General features: G+C 40.7%; 4 protein-coding genes and 1 long non-coding RNA gene across 40 annotated transcripts in view; all 5 read left to right on the forward strand.

The window, feature by feature from the left end:
* The first annotated feature begins 157 nt into the window (after positions 1 to 157).
* LOC108874679 (uncharacterized) lies at positions 158 to 3,583 on the forward strand. Its single transcript, XR_001959749.2, has 3 exons — positions 158 to 282; positions 943 to 1,120; positions 2,091 to 3,583. It is a non-coding gene; the product is annotated as an uncharacterized LOC108874679 (long non-coding RNA).
* A 41-nt stretch (positions 3,584 to 3,624) lies between these two features.
* The window catches only part of LOC108874664 (NACHT, LRR and PYD domains-containing protein 1), a 49,253-nt gene continuing 26,659 nt past the window's right edge, over positions 3,625 to 26,218 (forward strand). For 15 of the 34 annotated variants that reach the window (XM_051068985.1, XM_051068962.1, XM_051068979.1 and 12 more), the window contains exons 1-7: positions 6,055 to 6,227; positions 6,751 to 6,924; positions 7,629 to 7,802; positions 22,837 to 23,010; positions 24,877 to 25,050; positions 25,341 to 25,517; positions 25,900 to 26,076. In XM_051068985.1, coding sequence (XP_050924942.1) covers positions 25,345 to 25,517; positions 25,900 to 26,076 — 350 coding nt within the window. In that variant the 5' untranslated portion in view covers positions 6,055 to 6,227; positions 6,751 to 6,924; positions 7,629 to 7,802; ... (1 more) ...; positions 24,877 to 25,050; positions 25,341 to 25,344. Of the gene's footprint in view, positions 3,800 to 6,054; positions 6,228 to 6,750; positions 6,925 to 7,628; positions 7,803 to 22,836; positions 23,011 to 24,350; positions 24,357 to 24,876; positions 25,051 to 25,340; positions 25,518 to 25,899; positions 26,077 to 26,218 lie in introns of those variants that run through there. The other 19 variants (XM_051068976.1, XM_051068980.1, XM_051068964.1 and 16 more) reach the window with 16 other exon arrangements.
* On the forward strand, positions 10,096 to 15,475 carry LOC108874666 (uncharacterized). The gene is made up of 8 exons (XM_051068988.1): positions 10,096 to 10,244; positions 10,339 to 10,486; positions 11,025 to 11,080; positions 11,479 to 11,693; positions 12,819 to 13,096; positions 13,515 to 13,628; positions 13,740 to 13,881; positions 15,261 to 15,475. Exons 1-8 carry the CDS (start codon positions 10,096 to 10,098, stop codon positions 15,473 to 15,475), a joined length of 1,317 nt encoding a protein of 438 aa, XP_050924945.1.
* On the forward strand, positions 17,639 to 20,523 carry LOC108874677 (protein NLRC3). Of its 3 annotated transcripts, none has more exons than XM_051068987.1 (4): positions 17,639 to 17,655; positions 18,778 to 18,927; positions 19,634 to 19,773; positions 19,928 to 20,523. In XM_051068987.1, the coding sequence occupies exons 2-4, from the start codon at positions 18,797 to 18,799 to the stop codon at positions 20,506 to 20,508; spliced, it is 852 nt and encodes a 283-aa protein (XP_050924944.1). In that variant the 5' UTR covers positions 17,639 to 17,655; positions 18,778 to 18,796; the 3' UTR covers positions 20,509 to 20,523. The 3 variants fall into 3 exon arrangements, with proteins under 3 accessions (XP_050924944.1, XP_018518705.1, XP_018518706.1); XM_018663189.2 differs by lacking the exon at positions 17,639 to 17,655 and adding an exon at positions 18,431 to 18,531; XM_018663190.2 differs by lacking the exon at positions 17,639 to 17,655 and adding an exon at positions 18,431 to 18,531 and having other exon boundaries at positions 19,931 to 20,523.
* On the forward strand, positions 20,706 to 24,321 carry LOC108874673 (NLR family CARD domain-containing protein 3-like). The gene is made up of 3 exons (XM_051068986.1): positions 20,706 to 21,757; positions 22,035 to 22,212; positions 24,181 to 24,321. Exons 1-2 carry the CDS (start codon positions 20,706 to 20,708, stop codon positions 22,129 to 22,131), a joined length of 1,149 nt encoding a protein of 382 aa, XP_050924943.1. The 3' UTR covers positions 22,132 to 22,212; positions 24,181 to 24,321.

The following is a 26,218-nucleotide window of genomic DNA, read 5'->3' on the forward strand; positions in this document are numbered from 1 at the left end:
GTCTCGGCTCGTTAGACGGATCCTTCACATCCATCAAATCTCATCCAGACACACCGTCTGAGTCAGAGAGGACGAGGAGCAGCAGCAGCAGCAGCAGCAGCAGGAGGAGGAGGAGGAGGAGGAGGAGAGGCACCTCCCCTCTTTTTGCCGGTGCCTTGTGGAGAGCTATTGGTGGCAGCCGGTCACATGATCCCGCTCCCCAGCAGACAGTTGGCTGAGCAGGAGGAGGGATGCTGCAGAGAGGAGAGGAAGGTGGAGGGATGGATCTGGAAGGAGAGAGAGGTAAAGAGGGATCTGAGGTCCCACCCACCACACACACACACACACACACACACACACACACACACACACACCTACTGTGTCACAGCAGCGTCACACAGACGCTTCGACTGATACTGATACTGGTTTCCAGTGACCTGTATCACTCAGAAACTGATGAATATATTGTGTTCTAATCAATATAGTTATTGGCAAATGTAAATGTCATGAGTATTTATGTTATTAAATAATTGTATATATTTGTATGAATGGAAGAATGAAAGGATGAATGTGTGAAAAAGAGAGGGAAAATGAAAGTGAATGAATTAGCTTGAACAAATTACTTAATTCTAAAACTGCGAATGAAAGGATGAATAATTGATAAATAAATAATGAAAAAGTAAATGAATTAATCAATGAATGTTTTGATTTCTGAATTAATTGGTCAATAACTTAATTAATTAAATGAATGTGAGAGAATGAACAAACCTTTCCTGTGAATTTATGGGTAATTTGTCTTCAAGACATCAGACTCATAAATATTGTGAATATTAACCATATTTACATGAGGACGAAAACACTGAGTCCAGTGAAGTGAGAGAAATGATTTGTCTTCACCTTCAGTCATAAACAGAGAGAACAGATCAGACTCAGACCAGAATTCATTTTTCTTCTTCTGTAAAGTTTCGAGCTCCTAAAGGAAGAAACAGCTCCAGAAATCTCACATTTCTGCAGGAAATTCCACCTTAAATATCCTCTAACAGTCCGACCACTGGTCATGAACGTCATGAACACAGGCAGTGCAGCTCTGATCCACTCATCATCATCCTCTCAGACTGGAGCTGATTTGTTTTAGTGAATGGTGAGTATTGGCCCTGATATCAGTCTAACCTCAATATAGACCTCCTCCTCCTCCTCCTCCTCCTCCTCCTCCTCTCTGCAGTTTCTCTGCTGTTACATAACACCAGTGTTGTTAGATAATAGAGGATGCTGTGCAGCTCGTCTCATCTCACCATGCTGACGACAAAGACACACACTCCTGCAGCTCCATTTTTATCTGCTGCTCTGCTTCTATTTTTTTCCATTCGTGCTGTGAGATGACGTCTGTCTGAGCCAAATAATAGAATCATTTAACTACACGGAGATATTTAGTGCAGATTGTTCTCAGCTTAAAATAACATCTTTAACTTTGTATGTACGGTTCTAATCTCTGCTCCTGTAGAAAAAACTGTATCACTGAATTCTTGTTGTTATAAAACATATTTACATACACATCGTGTGTGTGTTCTCTACACACTCTGTGTATTGATCCATGTCTCTGATAATGTTATGTAACAGTACACTGCTGTATCTCTTCAGGTAAGTAGATCATGTGCCAGTGGTAGAAATACTCTGATCTTGTACTTAATTAAAAGTATAAAGTTCTGCATCCAAAATGTGCAAAAAGTGCCAAATATACTTGATGTACCAAAGGTCAAAGTACTCATTACACACAATGACCCATTTCAAAACAATGTATATTATGTTACTGGGTTGCAAAGGTAAAGGTGAGGCTGATTTCATATACTCTTGGATACTTTAATCTAATAATAAACCATAAAGTAACTGAGGTGATAAATGTAGTGGAGTAAAACGTACAGTATTTGACTCCAGTGGAAATACAGAGTGCAGAGTCTTGAAGTCGTACTCAGGAACAGGAACAGAGTGAATTTGTTATTTTCCATCACTGTCGTGGACCAAGTCAAGTCAGTTTTATTTATATAGAAGCCACATCACAGTCACTTCTCATATAGACCAGGTCCAGACTGTGTTCGTTCTAATATTATTTACAGACCCACCGTGATCAGCACCTGGAGACTGTGCAGAGGAAAAACTCAGGCTCCATCTGCCTCGACCGGTCGGACTCGGAGCCTGAAATGAGAGACCACCTCCATTACACATACAGTTTGTATGGCACTGAAACCTTTCCTCTGTAATTCCACTTAAAGTTCAGTGATGTCAGGTTGAAACTTTGGTGCAAAGACAGTTTCTCCAACACAAACTTTTTACTGGTCTACATCTATCTTACAGCTGTTTGCCTCCGTGTCACTCTGCAGGTTTTACTAATAGAAACGTTAGTATCTTTACTCTGAAATACTTCTGGTTCTGGTTGTAATGTAGTTTTCTGGACAGTAGGTGGTGCTGTTGTTTAAAGACTGAAATTCAGACTGAGCCTCTGCTGCTTCCTTTTTCTATATTAGTACACATTACATGTTTATATATATGTACTGTTAATGTTCGCAGGTGTGACTGGTTTCATTTAATCTCTCATGTTTGTCTAAAAGATTTTTTTTCTAACTGAAAGTCTGTCTCTGTGTCCTTTCAGATGGTAGAGAATCCACGTATCCTGATGTTTGCGACTCATCTAACCTCATCTAACACAGTCTACCTTCCATACAGACACACACACCTCAGTGTAAATGGACCATCTGTTGAGTTGCAGTGTTTCTGTCTTTTAGTGAAAGCTTTAAGTATTTTTCAGATGATTTTCAACCGTCCGCCTGTCGTCCATGTACCTGAGTCTGAACTTAGTCTAGACTCAGAGAGACTTATGGTTTAGTTGGCTGTAAGCTCACTACACTTGTAATAATAACATCATTCATACATACACTTCAACATACGCTTCATTCAGTCACATCCGCCCTGCGGTTAGTGACCGTTAATCCGCGATGGTCTGTGGGCTGATGGGAAATGGTGTTCGTTAAAAGCCGTTAAAACAAAGTATTGACTATTCAACGATAGTGAAGTTTTTTAAATTACTCTTCTTATTTATTGATATCAAATGAACAACACATAATTCTCTTGACTGAGGTTCTGATCCAAAGGTGGATACTGAATTACACAAATGGGATCATGAATGATTTCTTGGCTTCAGTTTGGATCGGTTGGTTTTGTTTTTTGCGTTTCCTGTTAGGTCATTGTGAACTAGCTGTAGTGATGTGTCATGCGCAAAAGATGCGGCTCTGAGAGCCGATGCTTTGTAGTGAATCAGGAACAGTGAATCAGTTTTTTTCCTTTCGCTGCTTACCTCAGTGCTCAGCCTGAGCTCTGCTCAAGGCAGAACTTTGTTTTGATTGGTCAGCATCGCGGCCAATCAGATGTGAGGATATAGGATCATACCAATAAAATGTTTGATTAAAATATTAAACAAAAGAATGGTTTTGTAACAGAATAAATGCACAAAATTAGGCAATTGTAAGGCACAACACACAAACCATTAATTTTTGCAAAGTTATGGTAAAATAAAGGCCTACAAAAAAATCCTAAATTAAGAGCTGTTCAGGAGTCCAAAGAGCCGGCTCTATCAATGGTTTTATCTACATGTTTTATTCTGTGCTGCAGTTTGTCAGAGATCAGCTGTTCTTCTCTGGTCTCAGCTCTGAAGTCCAACCCCTCCCATCTGAGAGACCTGGACCTGAGTGACAACAAGCTGAAGGATTCAGGTAGTGAAGGATCTGTGTGGTTTTCTGAAGAATCCAGACTGTAGACTGGAGACTCTGAGGTCAGTTCACTGATTGTTATTACTGTCTTTCTTGTTTTTCTTTAATTTACTATTGAACCTAATTTATATAAATTATATATAACTTCAATTCAATTCAATTTTATTTATATAGCGCCGAATCACAACAACAGTCATCTCAAGCACTTTTCATACAGAGTTCTAGACCGTACTCTTTAAAACAGGTATTTACAGAGAGAGACCCAACAGATCCACCATGAGCAGCACTAGGAGACAGTGGTAACTTAAATTCATAAGGTCTTAGATTTCTTTATACATCACATTTTGTTGATTGTCAGTAGATGTGGTGCAACAGTGTTGCCACTTTAAGGCGTTTCCAGAATAAAACATGAAATCCTGCAGAGTTAGAAAGAGGATTCATGATGCACAGGATCAAAGGCCTAAAGGTGTCGGTCTAAAGGGGCTGCAGAGTAATTAACATATGTGTCCTTCTACCGTCACTGGGCTGCATGGATTGAACAACCTGAAGTATAGGTTTTTCATGCAGTATAAAGCAGCTGTGGACAACAGATTTTGTCAGAATGCAGACTATTTATATCTTTTATGCCAATTTAAACACATTGGGAGTGTTTGATTAAATATATGTTATCAAGCATTATTCCATTATTTCTGTGCACTTGCTGAAAGAATTTAGTTTGCTCTTGTTAATACCAGCAACAAATGTGGCTCTTCATCTGTCCTCAACACACAGTAGTGATATGTGAGTTGACCTATGATGAATGCCGAAATAAAAATAATGTTGTGAAAGTGATTGTGAGAAGTTTCAGATATAGCTTAATGTCATCCCCTGTATTGTTCTAGTTAAAAACTTAACTGAGTCAGCAGCATGTTCTGAATCAGTGTTGACATGAACAGGTGGATGAATTAGGGATGGGCATTTTGATTAGTCGTGATGTCATCGTTAAGATATGCCCCTCACCCAAAACAAAATAATAATATATTGTGGTTTTTGCAGTGTAGTGTACAGATGCACTAACTTTACCTCCCAAGCCCCACTCATCAACAATGCACCTCAGACTAGTGATGATGTTCTCAGCAGTGCATCTTATCTGTGCTTCCAGTCTGGAGCACAGAACTGGAAATGTTCTGGTCACTGTCCATGTACCGGCAGGTGACAGTGACATAAAACTGATGTGAGAGCTGTCCATGCAGTTATTGTTACTGCTACTTGTTGGCTTCCGTCAAGTTCTTTTTTAGAGCTGTAGCTGCCTCATTGTACTTTTTCTCAATCTGGTCTTCCGTGAAGGCATGATGCATTCAGGTTCCATGAGCCTTTGACAGCTCCACTCCTCCAACAACGCTAAGAGGAAACATATTGTCTGAAATCATTTAAGTCACCAAAACTATTTGTTATTTGTTCCTGTCATTTGCTGTCACATGAGCATTTAGGTTCAGCAAATCCACAGTTTTTTCCACTCACGCCGGCCGGACATCAAATCATTTTCACCGACTACTTTCTTAATGTCTCAAGTCATGTTACCGTCACTTTTTATAATGTTACAACTATCATCTTAAACCAGATGATGAACTTTTGTCATCAGATGTCTGGATCTTAAGCAAACAGAGAAATCAAGCTGAGGAAACAGCCGCTCTCAACGTCCTGTGTTCATGTCGTGGAGAAACATTGATTTTTCATATGAAACTGTTTATTCAGTGTTTACAGATTTTATTTACTTGGTCTGTTTGTTTTGGAGTTAATGAGGCCTCTGTAGATAATTCAGCTCCCAGTAAAAACCTCCTGAACGATGAACACTGAAGGAATCCTAACCTAAAAACAATCTAAGCATCTAAAAACAACCTGAGCTAACGTTAGCAGCAGCTTGTTTAACAACCTGCTTCGCTGCTTATTGCCGACGTCTGTTCCAGTGTTTTGCTTGCACCACACAGAGAGAAGATGCACACGCGGGCAGAAACAGAACCATAAACATTAGCTCTGCACCTCTATGAAGTAAAACATAAATCTCCTCCACCCCCAACCAAATATAAGTTAGTCAAATAAAAACTAGTCAATTCTCAAAAAAAAGTGTTGACTATGTTTACTGTTTCGACAAATCGATTATTTGTGTACATCCATAGTATGAATGTTGAGCTGACATTTGGATGATGTCTGTAGAAGGCTGACATTATGATGATCCACAATAACAGAAGGACAAAGTCACTCTACTCATTTTAGAGAGAAGCCAATTGATTAGGACAGATCTGATTCTATCTATATCTTTTATTCTTTATTCAGATTGAGTTGGTGCAGGTTATCAAAAACCAGCTGTTCTTCTCTGGTCTCAGCTCTGAAGTCCAACCCCTCCCATCTGAGAGAACTGGACCTGAGAGGAAACTGGGATCTGCAGGATTCAGGAGTGAAGAAGCTGTGTGGTTTTCTGAAGAGTCCAGACTGTAGACTGAAGACTCTGGGGTCTGTTCACTGTGTGTTACTATTTTGATCCTATATGTTTAATTTACCATTGAAGCTAGTGTATATACATATATAACTTACGTTCCCAAAGTTGTAAATTTTTTGTTGTTATTTCATATTGTACATATTGTATTGTCACATCAATTTAGAGAAGATAATATTTGGTTACTGTCTGAAGTAAAATATTTTGTTGGTTTCTGTTCATTTCCTTGTGTTTTCAGTAATAATGTCTTTTCACGGATATTGGTCTCAGAATACACACACAAAGCAAAGCCTTTTTCCAAATATAGGTGTATCAATAGATACAGTATCAATATAGTATTGATCCTGTAGTTAGAGACTTGACTGAGGTCTGAGAGTGTTGGCCTGAACAGGTGTCTGAATGTTGAGCTGACATTTAGATGATATCTGTAGAAGGCTGACATTATGATGATCCACAACAATTTTATAGAAAACATCATTGATTAGGACAGATCTGATTGATTATCAATGATTTGATGTACATGTTTTATTCTTTATTCAGATTGTGGTGCTGCAGTTTGTCAGAGATCAGCTGTTCTTCTCTGGTCTCAGCTCTGAAGTCCAACCCCTCCCACCTGAGAGACCTGGACCTGAGTCTCAACTTCCTGCAGGATTCAGGAGTGAAGCAGCTGTGTGGTTTTCTGCAGAGTCCAGACTGTAGACTGGAGACTCTGAGGTCAGTTCACTATTGTAGATCTTATATATTTAATTTACTATTGAACCTAATTGATACATACATACTATATATATATATATATATATAGATATATATAGATATATATATAGATGGGTGACAAATGACAGGAAAAACCTGCAAAGTATGTAAAATGATGTGAATTACATATTTATGCTATTGCCTTCACAGTCACCAGATCTCAACTTAAGTGAATACCTGTGGAAGTTTTGAACTAATGTGCTAGACAGCGCTGTCTGCCACCATTATCAAAACACTAAATGAGGGAATTGGTGGTGTTCATCCCTCCTGCAGAGTTCAGAGAATTGTAGAATCATTGCTAAGGAGCATTTAAGATCCTTGTGGTGGCCCAACACCTCACTAAGACACTTTACTGTGTATTGGTTTTTCCTTTAACTTTCTTGTCTGTAAATTACATAAAGTTATACATTTCTTTTGTCCACATTTTGTTGTTTCATATTTTACTGAATGTAGTCTGCAGTCACAAAAGTCTGTTTCTCAGATCAGTTGTAGAAATTATTGAAACTGCTAGTTTTGGGGGTAAATTAATGTTTATATAATAATTACATCTAGACATCATCTTTGTTTTAAATATTTCTATATTTAAAATATTAGTAATTTTCTTTGGTTCTTTGGAAAATCTGGATTATTAATAATTTTATCTCCATGTTTTATTCTTTATTCAGATTGAGGTTCTGCAGTTTGTCAGAGATCAGCTGTTCTTCTCTGGTCTCAGCTCTGAAGTCCAACCCCTCCCATCTGAGAGAACTGGACCTGAGCTACAACGACCTGCAGGATTCAGGAGTGAAGCAGCTGTGTGGTTTTCTGAAGAGTCCAGACTGTAGACTGGAGACTCTGAGGTCAGTAGTTGGATTCAGTCCATGCTGCTTTCAGCAATATTGTACTAAACACAGTTAGTATCAGAGCAAACATCCAGTGCTTCCTATAAACATCCAAACTTAAATCGTAAATGGACTGCACTAATATAGTGCTCTTCTAGTCATGTTGACCGCTCAGAGTGCTTTAAACTATAGGTCACACGCACTCTTTCACACACATTCATATAGAACTTGTTCTATCTATATATGAGGTATGGCTATTAAAAAATGAGACTAATATTGTAATACAGTTTTATTGAACATAATCATTTTTCTATGTCTTTCTGCTTCAACATCCTCCCCTTCTGCATCAACACGCTGCTGCATTTGGGTCTTTCATTGATCAAAGCAGTGCAGTAGGCCTTCTTGGGACAGTTGTCTCAGAACCTCTGTGTCAGAAGTTAAGAAAAGAACTTCTGACACAGACTCAACAGGTGATGTTCTTACAGCACTAAACCATTTGATCAGATCAACTAAATCTTTGTGGCATTTTGACTGGTTGATCCCACACTAATCAGGCGTATTAATACAGTATCAGTCCATAGTCAGCTGGTTAATGAAACTAACTCAAACAAAACCTGATTGTTCTCTGCTTTGTAACTGTTGTGGTTGTGTTTGTTCTTACAGGGTCAGTGGGAGGGAGATTAAAGCTTCCATAGACAAAACATGTGAGTACTGAAACACTGTCTCCTGTTCTTCAATCTGTTGTCAATTCAATCTGACTGTAAAATCACCCTGTGCTCATTTCATGACCCAAACATCTGTAAATTATATTTTGGTCCGAGCTCTGGAAAACATCTGCACTCATTCGAGAGAATCTGAATCATTGAGCATGTTCGTCAGGGCTAGGTTTGTTCTTGGACCCAAATGCAGACTCAAGAGACACTGCAAGCAGTTTAAAGGTGTTTTCTTAAGGGTTGGTAGTGGTGGGGAAAATGAAGTCCACAGCAGGTGAATGGGGGATGGGGAGCTGGGGATGGTAGGGGTTGTGACAGGGATTACAAGAGACGAACTGGTGAATGGCTGCCGAGGTGGTGGCGAGGAGTCTGACACTGAAGCATGAGTAAGAAGATACACTGGAGACTCACTATAAACTTAGCACAGGTGCACTAGAGTACTGAGTGGCCAAGGGCTCTGTTACCACAAGTGATGGCTAAACAATCTGGCAGTTTGTTCGCAGCAGGAAGTTTTATTCAGTCCACCTCATATCTAGAACTGTGTCTTTGATTTCTAGTGGACAAAAAATAACTTTGAAATTTAGTGCCATCTGTCACAGAAATTAATTCATTTCATCACCTACTGTGAAAATAAAAAGGAAATGTACATTTTTGGCAGGTCACATTAACACAATCTACTGCATTAGGATAATTTGTAAATGAAATATTGGATGATAACTACTTCTGCAGTGAAGGTTTTTACAACACTATTACATTATCAGATGTCTTTTTCAGAGATGAATATGTGTCACAGGTGTGATTGAGGTTAAAGGAGTGAGGATCAAAACACACTGACACTGAGATGCAACAGGTCAAGGAAAAAGGAATATACACTGAAAGACTGAGGAAATAATGAGAGGTATGTGTGATAGCAGATGGGGATGTTATGCAAATGTGAACAAGTGAGGAGGAGGATTAGTAGGAAGGTCTGAGGACATCTGGTGGACATCTGGAGTCTGAGGACATCTGGAAGGCATCTTGGAAACAGATGGGCCTGGGGGAAGTTAGCAGTGTCTGTAGACAGGGGACAGAGGGACACACTGAGCAGATGAAAAACAAGTGAGGCAGCCATCATGACACCATGAAAGTCAAATCTAATATATTCAGGGAGAACATGATCTGTGATGATGTTGTTTGACTTAAGATTCTCTAACTTCATATGCTCTGATTTTCCGCAGAGTTTGTCAAAAGAAGCTTGTCCAGATTTGATGAAATATTCTTTGTTCAGGTCTTATAAAGCTTTAAATTTGATATCAAGTATGTAGATACCCTCTGTAAAGATATTCATGCTGATCATTTTACTCGCTACAGCTGAGTAATGTAACACTCAGAGTGAAGTGCACAGTAGATTAATTAATTAAACGATTTTCGTATTCTAAATATTCTAAGTGCATCTACAGCATAATGACAGGAGGCTGCTGCTGTTGCTCACACTCTCTGTCTTCATCTCTGACTCCGATCTGATGAAGAGAGAAACAGTAAACACTGGTTTCTGACACCCGCTGTACATCTTCTCATCAGGTGCCTCTGAAGTCAAACTGGACCAAAACACAGCAGACATGAACCTCGATGAGTCTGAGGACGACACGAACCTCGATGAGTCTGAGGACGACACGAACCTCGATGAGTCTGAGGACGATACGAACCTCGATGAGTCTGAGGACGACATGAACCCCCATGAGTCTGAGGACGACATGAACCCCCATGTGTCAGGATCAGAGCGGATGTCGAGACACGAACCGATGAGTCTGAGGATCAGAAGAAGCTGGATGAGTCTGAGGACGACACGAACCCGATGTCAGAGATCAGAAGCTGGATGAGCTGAGACACGAACCCGATGAGTCTGAGGATCAGAAGAAGCTGGATGTGTCTGAGGACAACACAATCGTCCCTATGTTTGAGGTTGACACCAACCTCAGTGTCTCTGAGGACAACACAGAGCCAATGAAGGTAAGAGAAAAAAACATTGTGCCCTGAATTAAGGGCCAAACACACTGCAACAAATATTCAGAAATTCAACAAATATCTGCTGTAGATGGGAACTAACACATCTATTGTGTTGATTTTTGCATTGTGTGATAGACAAGATTTCACAATTAAAAAAAGAACATTTCATTTCCTTTAGACAGACACTGGACACATTCAGCCCAAATTCTGCCTTTAATATGTCATCTTAATTAACTTCAGAATGTGGATGATTATGTCAGTTTTAGGTCTCAGTGCCTGATCAGTCACCTGAATGATCAACAGTCTGGGTTTTGGACAGTTGTATTTCTTGCATTTCTCAATATTATTTCTGTAGTGTTCTGTAATTTGTGGCTAAAACTGTAGTCTTGAGGCTAGATGGAGGATTCTACTAATGTCAGCACTGTCTGGATATAAATGTCCTGCAGTCAGTCAATATGTATACCTGGGGTATATCTATGATGTGTTTTATTGGCCGACTGATACATAATAAAAACTGATTTTGTTCCTTCCTGAATTTCAGCCTCCAACAATCATCACACCCAAACTGCAGACTGAATCTGCACAACTCTCATACAGGTAATCACATGATGGAATAACACTGTTTTAGACCCAAGACTCTGATATTGTTTATGTTAGTTGGTTGTTCTGCTTCCTGCCTTCTTTGTGTGTTTCCCGTCTTTGTGACTGCCTGCCCTGCCCCAATTACTTTCACCTGTTCCCAGTTACCCTGGCCTCCCTTATGTATTTAGATGTGGTCTCTGTTTGGCTCTTTGTGTGAATGTTCAGTGGACTGTGAATCACACGTTACTGTTGCCACACTTCTAGAAACTTTATCAGCTTGGGCTTTTATACAGCATCTATACAGTATTTCTGTCTCACTTTATTGCCTGATGTTTGTGTGTGTTCACTTAAACAGCCAATACAGTAACAGTACAGATGTTTGTTGTGGTCATTCTGTCGTCTCTGTTCTACAGGTTCAGGTGTCCTGGTCCAGGTGCGTTCCAGTGTAAGTCAACTGGACTGGTGTTTGTTGTGGACCAGGAGGCAGAGCTTCTCTACAGGATGGTCCAGTGGGATGAGAGCCTCCTCCAATCAGCTGGCAAGACACCTGCAGGGCCTCTGTTCAATATCCAGTGTCCTGAGGCTGCTGTCTGTGAGCTCCACCTCCCACACTGTGAAACTAATGAAAGTAAGTAAATGATTCTTAGAGCACAAAGACATTGATGAGGTTTCTTGATGATCCTTGGAGAGTAGTCCAATGTTAGCTGGAGGATTAGTTAACAGACTCTGGCATGCTGGTTTTCAGGAAAACCGGGGCGGGGGGGCAAGTTTAATAACGATAACCAGGGGTTACAGCAAACTGAAAAAAACTAATTGCTGAAAACAAACTGCAACACAACCAACAAAAGAGATCAAATAAACGAAACAACTTCCAATGGGAAAGAAGTAGCACCCTCCTGGATGGGAGTAAAAGAGAGAATCCTGAACTGACACTCTTGGTGACACACATACAAAGACGTCTTGCTGCCCTACTGGCCCACTAGTACTGGCTATGTTCTTGAAAGTGCCTCTAATTTGGTTTCTCAGCATAACAGAGAGGTGGAGGGACTATGCACCATGCATGTGGAAGAAGACACAAAGAGAAGAAAAACAAACAACAGAGAAAAAACACTTCTGTAACATCGACTTTATGCTGTTTTTATATCTGAAATAATATCAACCAACAGCCTTCACTACAACAGATATCAGGCAGTTTTATTTCCCTGCACTTTTTGCTTTTTGGCAATGTATTTCATCATCATTTTAATGAAATGGAAAAATGGTATGGTATTTTGGATAGAAGTTGTGTATGTTTGTACTGTGGCACACTGTATGGAAAGTAATTTTATTCAATGTTTAAAGAATTTACATTTTAATGCAACAGTGTCTACCTTACAAGTGCACAGAAAAGTAATTAGCATATTCAAATACTCTTTAATATCGAAGATAAAATCTATTCAAGCAATCAGTCCAGGTTTACAGTTGGTGTTAAAAGGGTAAGCAAAGTAGTCTTTCCCCTTTTCCTTGGTCCACTTCCTGCTAATCTCCCCAACAAATTCTTATATTTCTAGATACAGGTGAGGATTTTGTCCTAGATAGTGCAAGAGGAAAGATCAGGTGGTCGCTGCAGTCTTGAATATTATCTGATTTAACAAAGATAGCAGAGAATTGGGTCTATGGACTCAGTGTCCTAGATATAGAATGTAATGATCAGTACCAATGTAATGAGGCTGTGTGAGTAAAACAGATGTTGAATGCCTCTGTGTTTTCACAGCTCTGCTCTATGAAGGCCTGCTGTCAGTGGTCCATGTCACTGATGATGGAATGAGCATCTTGGAGCCACTGAAGATCACAGACACTCATGTGATTATCAAAGTCCCTCATCTCTCATCTTTTGGCCTGGTCTGGTCTTTGAATATGTTATGGAACCTATGGAGCAACAGGAAACCAGTTAGCAGCCAAGTTTTGCTGTTCCTCCAACCATCAAATCCAAACGCACAGAAGCAAAACCTCAATGTGCATCTACTGCCAAGTTACATAACCCTGGAAATGGTAAAGATTGATAAAATGTTTCAGCTTCACCTTCACTCCTGACTCATCACTATCTATCAGATATTGTGATACATATCCGGACTCTGATATTGATAAATGTTATTTTCTTTATCATTTTATTGGTGAAAATGGACAAAACCCAGGTGATTTAACAAAGATACACAACAATTAGGTAAACATTACATTAAGAGGACAGTCAGATGCATTGCTGTGTGGGTTTATCTGTTTCCTTGTCCTAACCATCCTGTTCATCCAGGCCAATATGTCTCTCACTGCTACTAGAAACTTTGCACCAGTACACAGTCAGTTGACACAGGAAGACAGGAGTATATAAGAGAGAGAAGATCTGTGAAGATATAAAACTAGTTTGCTGATTTATCAGTTGGGCTCTGATTAAAATGTTATGATTCTTTTTAAGGTGAAGGCAAAACTGGACAACTGTGTGTACATCTGCGCACCCTCCAACTGCAAACTCATCACAAACCAAAGTTACACTGCTCACTGTGGGGAGGCCTGTAAAATACAGCCTAAAGTGAGTATTTCAAGTAAAAGGTTTGCTCACACAACTCATAAAACTAGTTGATAACGTTAGGTTTACTTAGGTCACGGTAAAGACTCTGACACTGGTGTCACTGGTTTTCAGAGAGCAGAGTTTGACCTGGATCTTGGACCAAATTACCATCCAACGTTTGAGATCCGACTGCCTACAAACATAGAGGAAGCGACTATAACGGTCCGAGACCAAACAAATACAGATGTCTGGGAGCATGAAGTTTATCTGTCTGGTAAAGTCTTCATCCACCTGCAGTATCACTCCATGTGATAGTAGAACAGAGGAGAATAGTGGTGGTAGTAGTAGTAGTTATTGATTGATCCAAGGTGCCTTTAGTTAGTTAGTTATTATCTTTTTTTATCCTACAAAGGGCAAATTGTTGTGCAGCAAGCAAAATAAATCACAATCATTCAACCTAACAATAACTCACGTAGCACGAAACCGCAAAATAGATTCTATCAATAAAGAAAATAGAAATCTAATACATAGGCTACTACAAATACTTAAACATGAAAGGATCCAAGGGTCCTGGTAAAAACAATGTATTAGTATGAAATCCCAGTGAGTTATTTAAAAAACTGTTTGCAACAGGAACAAAGGAGTTGTTAAATCCATTTATTCTGCATCTTGGCAGATTGTACTTAGGACCAGACAGAAGCCAAACAAACTCCCTGAACAAAGGGTGTCTCAAATCAGCCAGAACAATCTGGGCCTTGTTCAGAGCCCTGACTTTATATAGGTGGGAAAAATCATTAAGATTTGTCCCTGCAATCTTACTGCACACTTTCATGATACCATTTAAATGGTTTAATGAAAATGAGCCAAACCAACAGATAAAAGACACAGCAAGAACAGATCCAATAAAACAAGAAAATGACATTTTCGTAAAGGCAGAGTCCACTTTAAAACCACAAAGTTTGTAAAGAAAGTGCAAGCGCTGATGTTCTTTTTTACACACTGCATCTGCGTAATGCTCAAAGGTCAGCTGGTCATCAATGACCGTGGTGAGATATTTGTACTGCTGTGCCACCTCAGCTACATGGTCACTCATAGAGAATAGCAAGAGAAGAACATAACATAACATGGGTTCCATGCAAAAAATGTAAGGTGATACCAATGATACAGTAATAGTAATGATGATAGTAATAATTAAAGTATTAACTGTTAACACAGCAATACAACTAATAGCAGTATAAGTAATTTCTAATTCTAGCAGCAGGTGTTGAGTGGAGTTGTAGGAGCAGCAGGAGACTTGTCATCACAGATCAGACTCTACAGCTCCAGTGGCAGAAATACCTGCAGAAAGAGACAGAAGAGGAGACAGAGACGGAAGAGCACAATACTACAGGAAAGGGAAGATACTGAGTTAGTAACATGTAACAGTATGAATCCATACTGATGGAGAGAGAGGGAGAGAGAGAAGAGCTCAGTGCATCATGGTTTAGTTTTAAACCGAAATGTGCCTGTGCCACCTTGCACCTCAGCTCATACTTCCGATATGAACACTGATGCCTGCCTCTGGGTGTGCCAGCTGTTCTCACAATCTGGTAATTGAATTTAGAAGTCATTGCTGGTTATTAAACAAACATTTTTTGTCTGATATTCTTCCAGGTCCAAGAAGGGAAACTCCTCAGGGAAGCGTCCCGTCAGTGGGCAGCATCCCATCAATGGACAGCGTTCCATCAATGGGCAGCGTCCCTTCAATGGGCAGTGTCCCTTCAATGGACATCGTCCCATCAATGGACAGCGTCCCATCAATGGGCAGCGTCCCATCAATGGACAAGCGTCCCTATCAGACAATAACTACACAGCAGAGGAGAGGCTGAATTCAGTTCGGAGACAGTTTATCAAAGGAGTGACTGAACCTGTTCTAAACCAGCTCCTGGATAAACTTCTTGAGTGTAAAATTATAAATGATGAAGAAATGGAGTCAGCGAAAGTAAGAAACAGTGCAGATAAAGCACGAGAAGTGATCGACACTGTGCGAAGAAAAGGAGCTGAGGCCAGCTCAGCTCTGATTGCTGCTCTCTGTGAGGTGGATCAATGTCTTTCCAAAACGCTCAAATTAATGTGAAGCAAAGGCCTGAAACTGTTTGTCTGGAGTGTGAGGAGGAATCTCTGTTTCACAGTCTCACATAACTTTTTGTAATCTTTACATTAGAAGTTCAGTTGTTAAAGTCTGTGTTTAATATAAGTAGACTTTGTTCTGAAAGTGATTCACTCAGGTTTGGGAAACAAGGCCTCACACTTTTATTTGTGTGTTTAAATGTATTGACTATATAGTCCTCACTAATTCCACAATGAAAGTAAAAAGGCAGTATTCAACATGGGCACTACAATCTGCTAACAGTCCCACAATGCAATGCTCCACATTCAGTGGATGTGATCCATCCAGGGCGCTACCCTTAAATGGTTTGTCTTTTACTTAACAGACAGGTATTTCCCTGCTGGGATTGGGAGCTCCTCTTCCTCTGCTGCCCCAGTCAATTGTGGAGTTCCTCGTGGTTCAGAACTTTTCTGCCCCTTCTCCAATTCCAGGCCTCTTTGATCCTCAGTCCAGTTGTTTTTGATTGTCCTATGATTTAGGTTTGTGGTTCAGAGAGATCTTCCCTTCATGGCGGCAGCTCCAAAGCTTTGGAATAACATTTCTCCTCTCAACAAAAGGTTCCCCCTCCACTGACACTTTAAAGACAAAACTCAAGACAGACATGTTTTCAGTTGCCTTTGGTTTCTCTTGGTGGTCTTAATATTTCAGTAGTTTATATTCCTTTTATTTTTATAAACTGATTTGATGAGTTTTATTCTGTTTTCTACACATATTTTGATGTTGCCTTGTGCTTTATCATTGTTGTTATTTGTACCTTTTACTACTGATGTCATTTCAATCACTGTTGTGCCTTTCAGTTTAACATGTACAGCACTCAGGTTGTTTTAAATGTGCTGTATAAATAAACTGGATTTAATTTGATTTGAACATTTCCACTGTGTCAGCAGCTGACAGTGATGATCAGTAACTGAAAGCTGAATTTACTGCTCACTATAGAGTGAACTACTGAGTGTCAGTCATCCAGTGAATGAGATGAAGGCAGTGTTAACTACACTGATGTTGTGCAGGAAGACGATGTCACTGAGAAGCTGTGTCTGCAAACACGAAGCCGTTATTAAATGAGACGTCAAACAAAACACTCAAAGCTTTTTGTGACTGAGGCAAAGATTCTGGTTAATACGTTTTGTTTTTGTTTTTTAGCACGCAGGCGTCTAAATGTGATGTTGTTACAGGTCAACAAAGTCAGAAGGCAAATGGAATCAAAGGAAGGAGGATCTGAAGTCTCCATTCACACCAGTTTGGTCTGTAACATTTCCCTCGTTATCTTTTGAGTATTGAGATAACTGAACATTCCCTCCTCGTGTGACAGTGTCCCCTGTGATTGTGACATATATACATTATTGTATATAATCAAAAGCTCACCTTAATCTCTGTCCAACCTCGCAAAGCAGACAGAAACGACAACCTGAGGGAAACATCTGTAGACCAGATTTACACCAAATTATTCTGGATTTACATAAACTGTGAAGACAAATCTCTACCGAGGAGAGGACGAGGAAAAGACGAAAGGAGTAAAAAGAAAACGTGGTATCAGCAGGTCAGAGTGTTGTTCTTTGTTTTGGCCGCTAGGTGGAGACAGAACATCACTGACGAACTGAGAAGTGTCTGATGTGGCATCTAGTCGGTGAGCCAAGGGGAGATTTGGTGTATTTGAGATGATCCCCGCCGAGGGGGGACCTCATTTTTTGTCAACAACATCTTCATCTGTCAACAAATAAAACAAATTGTTGGCACTCTTACCTCTTGCACATTTTTTGATTATCGGTAATTTTGTCAGAGTTACCGGTTCCGGCAAACCGAGCGAGCGGCTATGCTCAGGGTCCTACATGCATAACATAGCTGTAGTTATTGTCCAATGACATGCCTAATAATCAGGCAGAACTGAAACTTAGGAAACAGGTATGATATCCATGTTTTTCAAGCATCACATATGTTTTGGCTGTTTTTTTATTTTTTATGTATTTTATTTAGGTGTCACATTCCTTGACTTCATGATAAAAATGTCCAGAATTGGCTTTGGAGCTAGATATTTTCCTGTGAATGTGGTATCTCCTCTGAAAAATAGTCCGAGCTCAGTCCAGAATGTTGTGATGATGTTTTGATGTTTGATGTTGTTTTATACATCACAACCCATCGAACTAATGTTCAGCCTGCATCTCTCTGATACTTATTTAACAGGTTAATCTTGGAAGAAACGTTCTTTATGTTATTGTTTATACAGGATTTATCACAGTTAAGCCATACTTGAGACCATTCTACATCACCATATGAAGCAGCCCAGTGACACAAGAATATTCTTCCATAAATGGAAGAATTAATGATCCTTCAGCTGAGTATCTGTAGTATACCTCTTGGCAAGGCATTAAAAACTGTGGCCTATTCTTTGGCTGAGGTAGGCAACTTGAATAGCAACTCATTGTAATTTAGAAAGTGCCCATTTGAATTTAGAGGCTGTTTAACTAGAATAATATCATCAATTATATCTTATATCTAATATTCCTGTTACTTCAAATGATGGCGGTTCATTCATCCCAGTGAAGTTGCGTGGACTTACATGTTCATTATTTTAACTTACATGTGTAAAATCATAAAGAAGCTGATGTGTGTTGTGCACACACTTCCTCAAATGCAGTCATGTGATCTACAGCAAAGGTAGAGGGGAGGGGCAGCTCTGCTCAGGTAACCAGGTACAATAAAACAGGGAGGGAACACTGAGGATAAAGTTTGAGTCCGATCAGACGGTTTTACAGTTGACAACAGGAGGAAGAAGACCAGGTGAGTTCTGTTCAGCTCTGACTCTGACTCTGTGTTTGCTGTAAAAGGAAATAAAGATCTGTTGATTCTATGAGGTGGAGGGTCGACTTAACTTAAACAGTATACTCTGTGTGTGTGTGTGTGTGTGTGTGTGTGTGTGTGTGTGTGTGTTTGTTACTACAGTTCTGTTGGTCTTGGTTTATGTCTCTTGAACAGACCTGTCTGTCTTCCTGTTTCTGAGCTCTCAGTTAATGGTTTACATTTCAGACTGACCAAAGTCCAGAAGATGAGTGACTGTGTGGAGGAAGGGGAGGGCGAAGCAGAGTCTCAGTCATCTGACCGTGGGTCTTTGAAGAGCGACTGGTCCATTGATAAACCACCAGAATTCAGTAATGAACCTGGGCCCTCAGACACAAAGTAAGACTCAGTTTCTACTCGAAGCAGAACAGACTGTGTGTGAGCAGGTTTGGGGTTCAACAGCATTTTGTTTAGTTTACTCACTGAGTCAGAATCGTACCTAATCTTTTCACCAAATGCAGACAATTCATACAACTCCTTGTGTTTCACTTGTAGGTTTGTGGGTAGGTAACATTCATTCAGTGTTTATAGTTCAGGAGGTGTTTACCTCTCTACACTGTAAAACCCAACAAGTTCAGAATACTCAAAACATGTAGAACTGCAAGATGGTGATTCTAGTTCAGACCTGTCTGTTTGAGTTCAGAGTATCTGGGACAAAGTGATTCTCAGCTCTTTGACATGTTTTCTCATCAGGAAGTTATTTTCTTGGTGGCAGCAAAGCACTGATAAAAGCGACTGCTTCAATATGACAATAGTGATTCATTTGTTTGTACATGTACTGAACACATCTGTAGAACACACAACTACACTGTTTCATCCAATCCATTTCGTTTCAATCCATTTCTTACACTTGGTTCTTATGTTTTGATTTGGAAAGGTGATAGACACCAACATACACCTACGTTTAGTTACACTCACTAAGCTATGATCAGCTGCTGTTCTGAAGGTTTAACAGTGGGTCAGTGAGTGGCTAGTAGCTAGCCAATGTGGTTATAATCTTTTCGTTAAAATACTCTGTGACAGATTAATGTGTTAATGTCCACAGACAGTGGTTCTGCAGACAGTGCATCACCTCATACTGGGACCAGTCTGGTCCATCAGGAGACTCCTCCTGTCCTCAGTGTGGACAAAGATCCAGACCAGGACCTGTACTGCAGACAGCCAGTCAGACCAGCACTGTACAAAGTAAGACTGAACATGTGTCTGCTGATGTCGTCATTTCTGAAAACAGGACTTGTTCTTTTCTACAGGCAAGACAAGCAAGTCTTTAGTTTTTCTGTAGCTGATGAAAAGAATCAGATTGTCTTTCTTTAGTCTGACAGTGTTTGTTGTCTTTCAGCAGATAGTGGTCTGCAGGAGGTTTTAGATGAACATAAGATCAGTCTGAGGAGGAGATGTGAACGTGTGACTGAAGGAACTGATGGAACAGGAAGTAGAACCCTCCTCAACAGGATCTACACTGAGCTCTACATCACAGAGGGACAGAGTGAAGAGGTTAATACCCAACATGAGGTGAGGCAGCTGGAGACAGCTTCCAAGAAGAAGACCCTCCATGACGCTCCAATCAGGTGCCAGGACATCTTTAAAGCCTTACCTGACCAACAGAGACCCATCAGAGTGGTTCTGACCAACGGCGTCGCTGGTGTTGGAAAAACCTTCTCAGTGCAGAAGTTCACTCTGGACTGGGCAGAGGGCTTGGAAAACCAAGATGTCAGTCTGCTGGTTCTGCTTTCGTTCAGGGAGCTGAACCTGATCAGAGATGAGCAGTACAGTCTTCTCACGCTGCTCCATGTTTTCCATCCAACATTACAGAAGGTCACAGCAGAGAAGCTGGCTGTCTGTAAAGTTCTGTTCATCTTTGACGGCCTGGATGAAAGCAGACTATCACTGGATTTCGACACACAGCAAGGTTGTTTCTGACGTCACACAGAAGTCATCAGTCAACGAGCTGCTGACAAATCTCATCCAGGGGAATCTGCTTCCCTTGGCTCTGGTCTGGATAACTTCCAGACCTGCAGCGGCTAATCAGATCCCTCCTTCATGTGTTGACAGGGTAACAGAAGTACGAGGCTTCACTGACCCACAGAAGGAGGAGTACTTCAGGAGGAGATCCAGTGATGAAGAGCTGTCCAACAGAATCATCTCACACATCAAGACCTCCAGGAGCCTCCACATCATGTGTCAAATCCCAGTCTTCTGCTGGATCACTGCTACAGTTCTGGAGCACATGTCGACTACAGAGCAGAGAGGAGAGCTGCCCAAGACCCATGACTGACCTGTACTCACACTTCCTGCTGGTTCAGACAAAGAGGAAGAAGAACAAGTACCATGAGGGACATGAGACGAGTCCACAGGAGCTGACGGAGGCTGACAGGGAAGTTCTTCTGAAGCTGGGGAGGCTGGCGTTTGAACATCTGGAGAAAGGAAACATCATGTTCTACCAAGAAGACCTGGAGCAGTGTGGTCTTGATGTGACAGAGGCCTTGGTGTACTCAGGAGTTTGTACAGAGATCTTCAAAAGAGAGAGTGTGATCTTCCAGAAAACAGTCTACTGCTTTGTTCATCTGAGCGTTCAGGAGTTTCTGGCTGCAGTCTACATGTTCCACTGTTTCACCAACAGGAACACACAGGTACTGGAGGACTTCCTGGGAAAAGACTACATGAAAAGGTTTAATGTTTTTAGTAATGATGATAGCAATGACCCATCCTTGGATGACTTCCTGAACGGAGCCATGAAGAAATCTCTTGACAGTAAAACTGGCCACCTGGACCTGTTTGTTCGTTTCCTTCATGGCCTCTCTCTGGAGTCCAACCAGAGACTCTTAGGAGGCCTGCTGGGTCAGACAGAGAACAGTCCAGAAATCATCCAGAGAGCCATCAACAACCTGAAGGAGATGAACAGTAAATATACTTCTCCTGACAGAAGCATCAACATCTTCCACTGTCTGATGGAGATGAACGACCACTCAGTCTATCAGGAGATCCAAGAGTTCCTGAAGTCAGAGACCAGATCAGAGAAGGAACTCTCTGAGATCCAGTGCTCAGCTCTGGCCTACATGCTGCAGATGTCAGAGGAGGTTCTGGATGAGTTGGACCTGAAGAAGTACAACACGTCAGAGGAGGGACGACAGAGACTGATCCCAGCTGTGAGGAACTGCAGGAAGGCTCGGTGAGTCCAGACATGATCATTAACATCATCAGTCAGTGGAGATTAGTTGTTAAGTTCCTCAGATTCACACATTATAAGTCTGTTGTCTTTTCAGTTGCTTGATAAAATGTTTAACAGTTGCTATAATCAGATAATTGGGTCATACCTGTGTGTTGTTACCACATAGAGAGATTCATCAGACCAGGAAACGTCCAACTCTCAGTCATCAAATACTTTAAGTAAATCTAAAGTTTCCTCCTTCATGTCAACATGTTCTGTGATACATGTGTCCTGACAGACTTGGTGGTTGTGAACTCGAAGACACTCACTGGGAAGTTGTGGTCCTCAGCTCTGAAGTCCAACCCCTCCCCTCTGATAGAACTGGACCTGAGTGACAACAAAGACCTGGAGGATTCAGGAGTGGAGCTGGTTTCCTCTGGACTGGAGAGTCCAAACTGTAAACTGGAGACTCTGAGGTCAGTTCACTGACTGGAGCTGTGGTAGTTTTTTTGTAGATACATAACTGAGATCATTGACTGAAGTTTGAAATTGTTTGTTGATAAATGTTCAGTATTTGTCTGAACAGAAGCAGGTGACCGTGTCTGAACGATCTGTGAGGAAAATATGTTGTTTTAATAAATGCTCCTTCACCTTAATTACCAATGAAATCACTGTAACATACCTCTCACCTGTGTGTAATGGTTAATGGATCTTGTTATCACAGCCATCTGGTTCCCCTCAGGCTGAGGCCCAGTCCTTGTACTAAATAGTCTGGATTTGTCTGACTCAGACTGCTGGAGCTTCAGACGAACAGATGAAGTCACTTCTTACAGTGTAGTTTTATTAGGAAAAGGCCACTTCACAGTCAGTATGAACAGCAGGAGGGATTACTGCCACCAACAACTCTTTAATCTACACATGATGTAGAGCTGAATGTTGAGCTGATATTTGGATGATGTCTGTAGAAGGCTGACATTATGATGATCCACAATAACAGAAGGACAAAGTTCACTCTACTCATTTTAGAGAAAAGATCATTGATTAGGACAGATCTGATTGATTATCAATAATTTTATCTCCATGTTTTATTCTTTACTCAGATTGAGTTCCTGCAGGTTGTCAGAGATCAGCTGTTCTTCTCTGGTCTCAGCTCTGAAGTCCAACCCCTCCTACCTGAGAGAACTGGACCTGAGTGACAACGACCTTCAGGATTCAGGAGTGAAGGAGCTGTGTGGTTTTCTGAAGAATCCAGACTGTAGACTGGAGACTCTGAGGTCAGTTCACCGTCTGTTGATTGAGTTACATTAGAGAGTTGATTCCTCACTCTCACTCCTCTCTCATTATTATTTTCTCTGACAGTTGACAGTTTTCAGACTCATCAGCTGTAATTCTCAGCTGTTTGACAGATTTTCATTTTGGCAGCAGAACATGTTACAGCAGCTTCAGAAAATCCTGCAGGTTAAACTGAACTAACCAAAGACTTTTAGACACATTACATTAAAACATCAGCAACACATCTGTGGGAACTTCTGCTACAGAGTTTGGACAAATCTTCTGAGAAATATTTCAACTAGTCTAGTGGAAAGGGGGGTGACATAAGACTAGCTGAGGAATTTGAGGAGCTATTTTGTTCAAGTTTTCGGATCTTTTATAGCCAGTCTTTGAGGCATAATTCATATTTAGAGAGAGCCCAGGCCAAAACAACAAACCAAACCATCCTAACTAGATATGAAATCACAACACTGAAATTACCCACAAAAGTAAAGGTTGCAATGCTAAGCTTTACTCCTGATCGCAGAAACAGGAGAAAAGAGAAATGAACAGAAATGTCAACTGTGCCCCGCAGCTTCCTGGTAAGGTCTTATCTACAGATTGTATCTCCATGTTTTATTCTTTATTCAGGTTGAGTCTCTGCTGGTTGTCAGAGATCAGCTGTTCTTCTCTGGTCTCATCTCTGAAGTCCAACCCCTCCCACCTGAGAGAACTGGACCTGAGTGACAACGACCTTCAGGATTCAGGAGTGAAGGAGCTGTGTGGTTTTCTGAAGAATCCAGACTGTAGACTGGAGACTCTGGGGTCAGTTCACTATTGTAGAGAAGCCACAACTTAATGTAATGATTTATACTTGCATTCATTGTCCCACATATGGCTTGCAGTAAAGCACAGATCCTGTATGACAGTGTGCATGTGCTGTATACACAATATGTACTTGTGGTTGGTGGAAGTTGCTTTCTGCTTGCAACTTGCTTACAGCTTCAGCTGCTGACTCATGGATGAAGACTCTAACAGAGGAAGGAACTGGTTGCACCTTTTTCTGGATAAGAAAAGGATAAAATAACAGAAGGACAAAGTCACTCTACTCATTTTAGAGAGACGATCATTGAACAGGACAGATCTGATTCATTATCAATGATTTTTATCTCCATGTTTTATTCTTTATTCAGGTTGAGTCTCTGCAGTTTGTCAGAGATCAGCTGTTCTTCTCTGGCCTCAGCTCTGAAGTCCAACCCCTCCCATCTGAGAGAACTGGACCTGAGAGCTACAACAACCTGCAGGATTCAGCAGTGAGGGAGCTGCTGGATCTTGTGAAGAGTCCAGACTGTAGGCTGGAGACTCTGAGGTCAGTTCACTCTGTTACTGTTGGAGATCTTATATCCAGGATGTTTTTTTCTAGGTTTGTTTGTTTTATCTGTGAAAACGAGTGGAAAAATATTTGATTTATTTGATTTTAGTGTTTGTTGTTGTAATACTCATTTTAGCCACAAGAAGCTTCAGTGCACTGCTACCTAAATCTAATTTGGACTAGAAACATTCATGTTTTCTCCAAGGTGATTTTTAATTTCTTCATACAGTTTAAGAATTAGCTTCTTAAAATGTATGTTGTCACAGGACTGTCCCATCTTGGTTTTGGATGTAAATGTATTTTAATGGGTGAAGGCTGTCAGAGGCGATCAGCTGAGGTGATATAAGGATCAACAGAGTCTGCAGACAGCAGGTTGTGGTGGATGAATGGGGCAATCACAGACACAGGAGACAGGAGTTTGAATCCTATTGACTTAGTTAACTTACTATCGTTTTTTTCTTCTTTCTTCTGTACATATCCAATTGGAAGATAAATAGTTGTTTCATGTTTTATTCAGATTGAAGGACTGCAGTTTGTCAGAGATCAGCTCTCCTCCTCTGGTCTCAGCTCTGAAGTCCAACCCCTCCCATCTGAGAGAACTGGACCTGAGTGACAACGACCTTCAGGATTCAGACGTGAAGCTGCTGTGTGGTTTACTGAGGAAACCAGACTGTAGACTGGAGACTCTGAGGTCAGACACTTTATTTTAGGTCTGTGCTGAAACGACAAATTACAACCTCCAATAAATCAATATCCTCATAAAGACTGAACATTTTAATGCTCATTCTCATCACAGGAAACAGAAAATATATAACATTAGATAACGCATAGTGTAACACTGGTGCATAAATGACGTGTTCCACCTGTCAATAATCCTAATGTATCATTCTAGGGTGGAGATAAAATGTAAATATTTGGACATGCAGCTGGTTTTCCTGACCGGGCGCAGTCCTAAACTCACATCTTTTATTCTTTATTCAGGTTGATGGACTGCAGTTTGTCAGAGATCAGCTGTTCTTCTCTGGTCTCAGCTCTGAAGTCCAACCCCTCCCATCTGAGATACCTGGACCTGAGTAACAACAAGAACCTGAAGGATTATGGAGTCAAGGCACTGTGTGGTTTTCTGCAGAGTCAAAACTGTAGACTGGAGACTCTGAGGTCAGACTCCACATGTTCTGTGCTGAAGATAAAATGATGTGAAAGCTGTGTTGACACTAAACCTCAGACATCAAGCTCATATTATACTGATCCACTCTGAGGATCTTAAAGTCTGTTTTCTTCTTCACTGGTTTAGTCCAGTGACTGTGGCAGAGAAATGTTGAGCTACAGATTTCAAACTTTAATAGAACAAGAAAAATCCTTCATTGTTTAAATCACATCAAACTTTTTCAAACCTGCATCCTGTTCAGGGGTTCAGGTGTTTGGAGTTTGCATTTCCTAAACTTCTAAATTCTAAACCCTCTTCAGCTCTGAACAGATAATGAAACATTGAGTGGCTTTCAAGCAGGAACTAAAGTCACATGTTTTATTCTTTATTCAGGTTGATGAACTGCAGTTTGTCATGGAACAGCTGTACTTCTCTGGTCTCAGCTCTGAAGTCCAACCCCTCCCATATGAGAGAACTGGACCTGAGTGACAACAACTTCCTGAAGGATTACGGAGTACAGGAGCTGTGCGGTTTTCTGCAGAGTCCAGACTGTAGACTGGAGACTCTGAGGTCAGTTTACTGTCTGTTACTGTTGGAGATCTTATATCTAAATCCATTCATTTAGTATGAATGACATTTTAAACAATGGTTGTTCCATATTGTCAGTTGTTCTGTTCATTCTAAACCTTCTTCAACTCTGAACAGATGAAGA

The sequence above is a fragment of the Lates calcarifer genome, unplaced genomic scaffold (genome assembly GCF_001640805.2).
Source record: "Lates calcarifer isolate ASB-BC8 unplaced genomic scaffold, TLL_Latcal_v3 _unitig_5494_quiver_732, whole genome shotgun sequence".
NCBI classification, from domain to species: Eukaryota; Metazoa; Chordata; class Actinopteri; family Centropomidae; genus Lates; species Lates calcarifer.

Bases quoted from the DNA above. Each gene is read 5' to 3' on its own strand.
- LOC108874677 (XM_051068987.1), top strand. From the start codon at position 18,797: ATGAGTGACTGTGTGGAGGAAGGGGAGGGCGAAGCAGAGTCTCAGTCA. The intron at 18,928-19,633 runs GTAAGACTCAGT...TAATGTCCACAG, and splicing joins CCTGGGCCCTCAGACACAAA to ACAGTGGTTCTGCAGACAGT. The intron at 19,774-19,927 runs GTAAGACTGAAC...GTTGTCTTTCAG, and splicing joins TCAGACCAGCACTGTACAAA to CAGATAGTGGTCTGCAGGAG.
- LOC108874673 (XM_051068986.1), top strand. From the start codon at position 20,706: ATGAAGAGCTGTCCAACAGAATCATCTCACACATCAAGACCTCCAGGA. The intron at 21,758-22,034 runs GTGAGTCCAGAC...GTGTCCTGACAG, and splicing joins AGGAACTGCAGGAAGGCTCG to ACTTGGTGGTTGTGAACTCG.
- LOC108874666 (XM_051068988.1), top strand. From the start codon at position 10,096: ATGAACCTCGATGAGTCTGAGGACGACACGAACCTCGATGAGTCTGAG. The intron at 11,081-11,478 runs GTAATCACATGA...TCTGTTCTACAG, and splicing joins TCTGCACAACTCTCATACAG to GTTCAGGTGTCCTGGTCCAG. The intron at 13,882-15,260 runs GTAAAGTCTTCA...ATATTCTTCCAG, and splicing joins GCATGAAGTTTATCTGTCTG to GTCCAAGAAGGGAAACTCCT.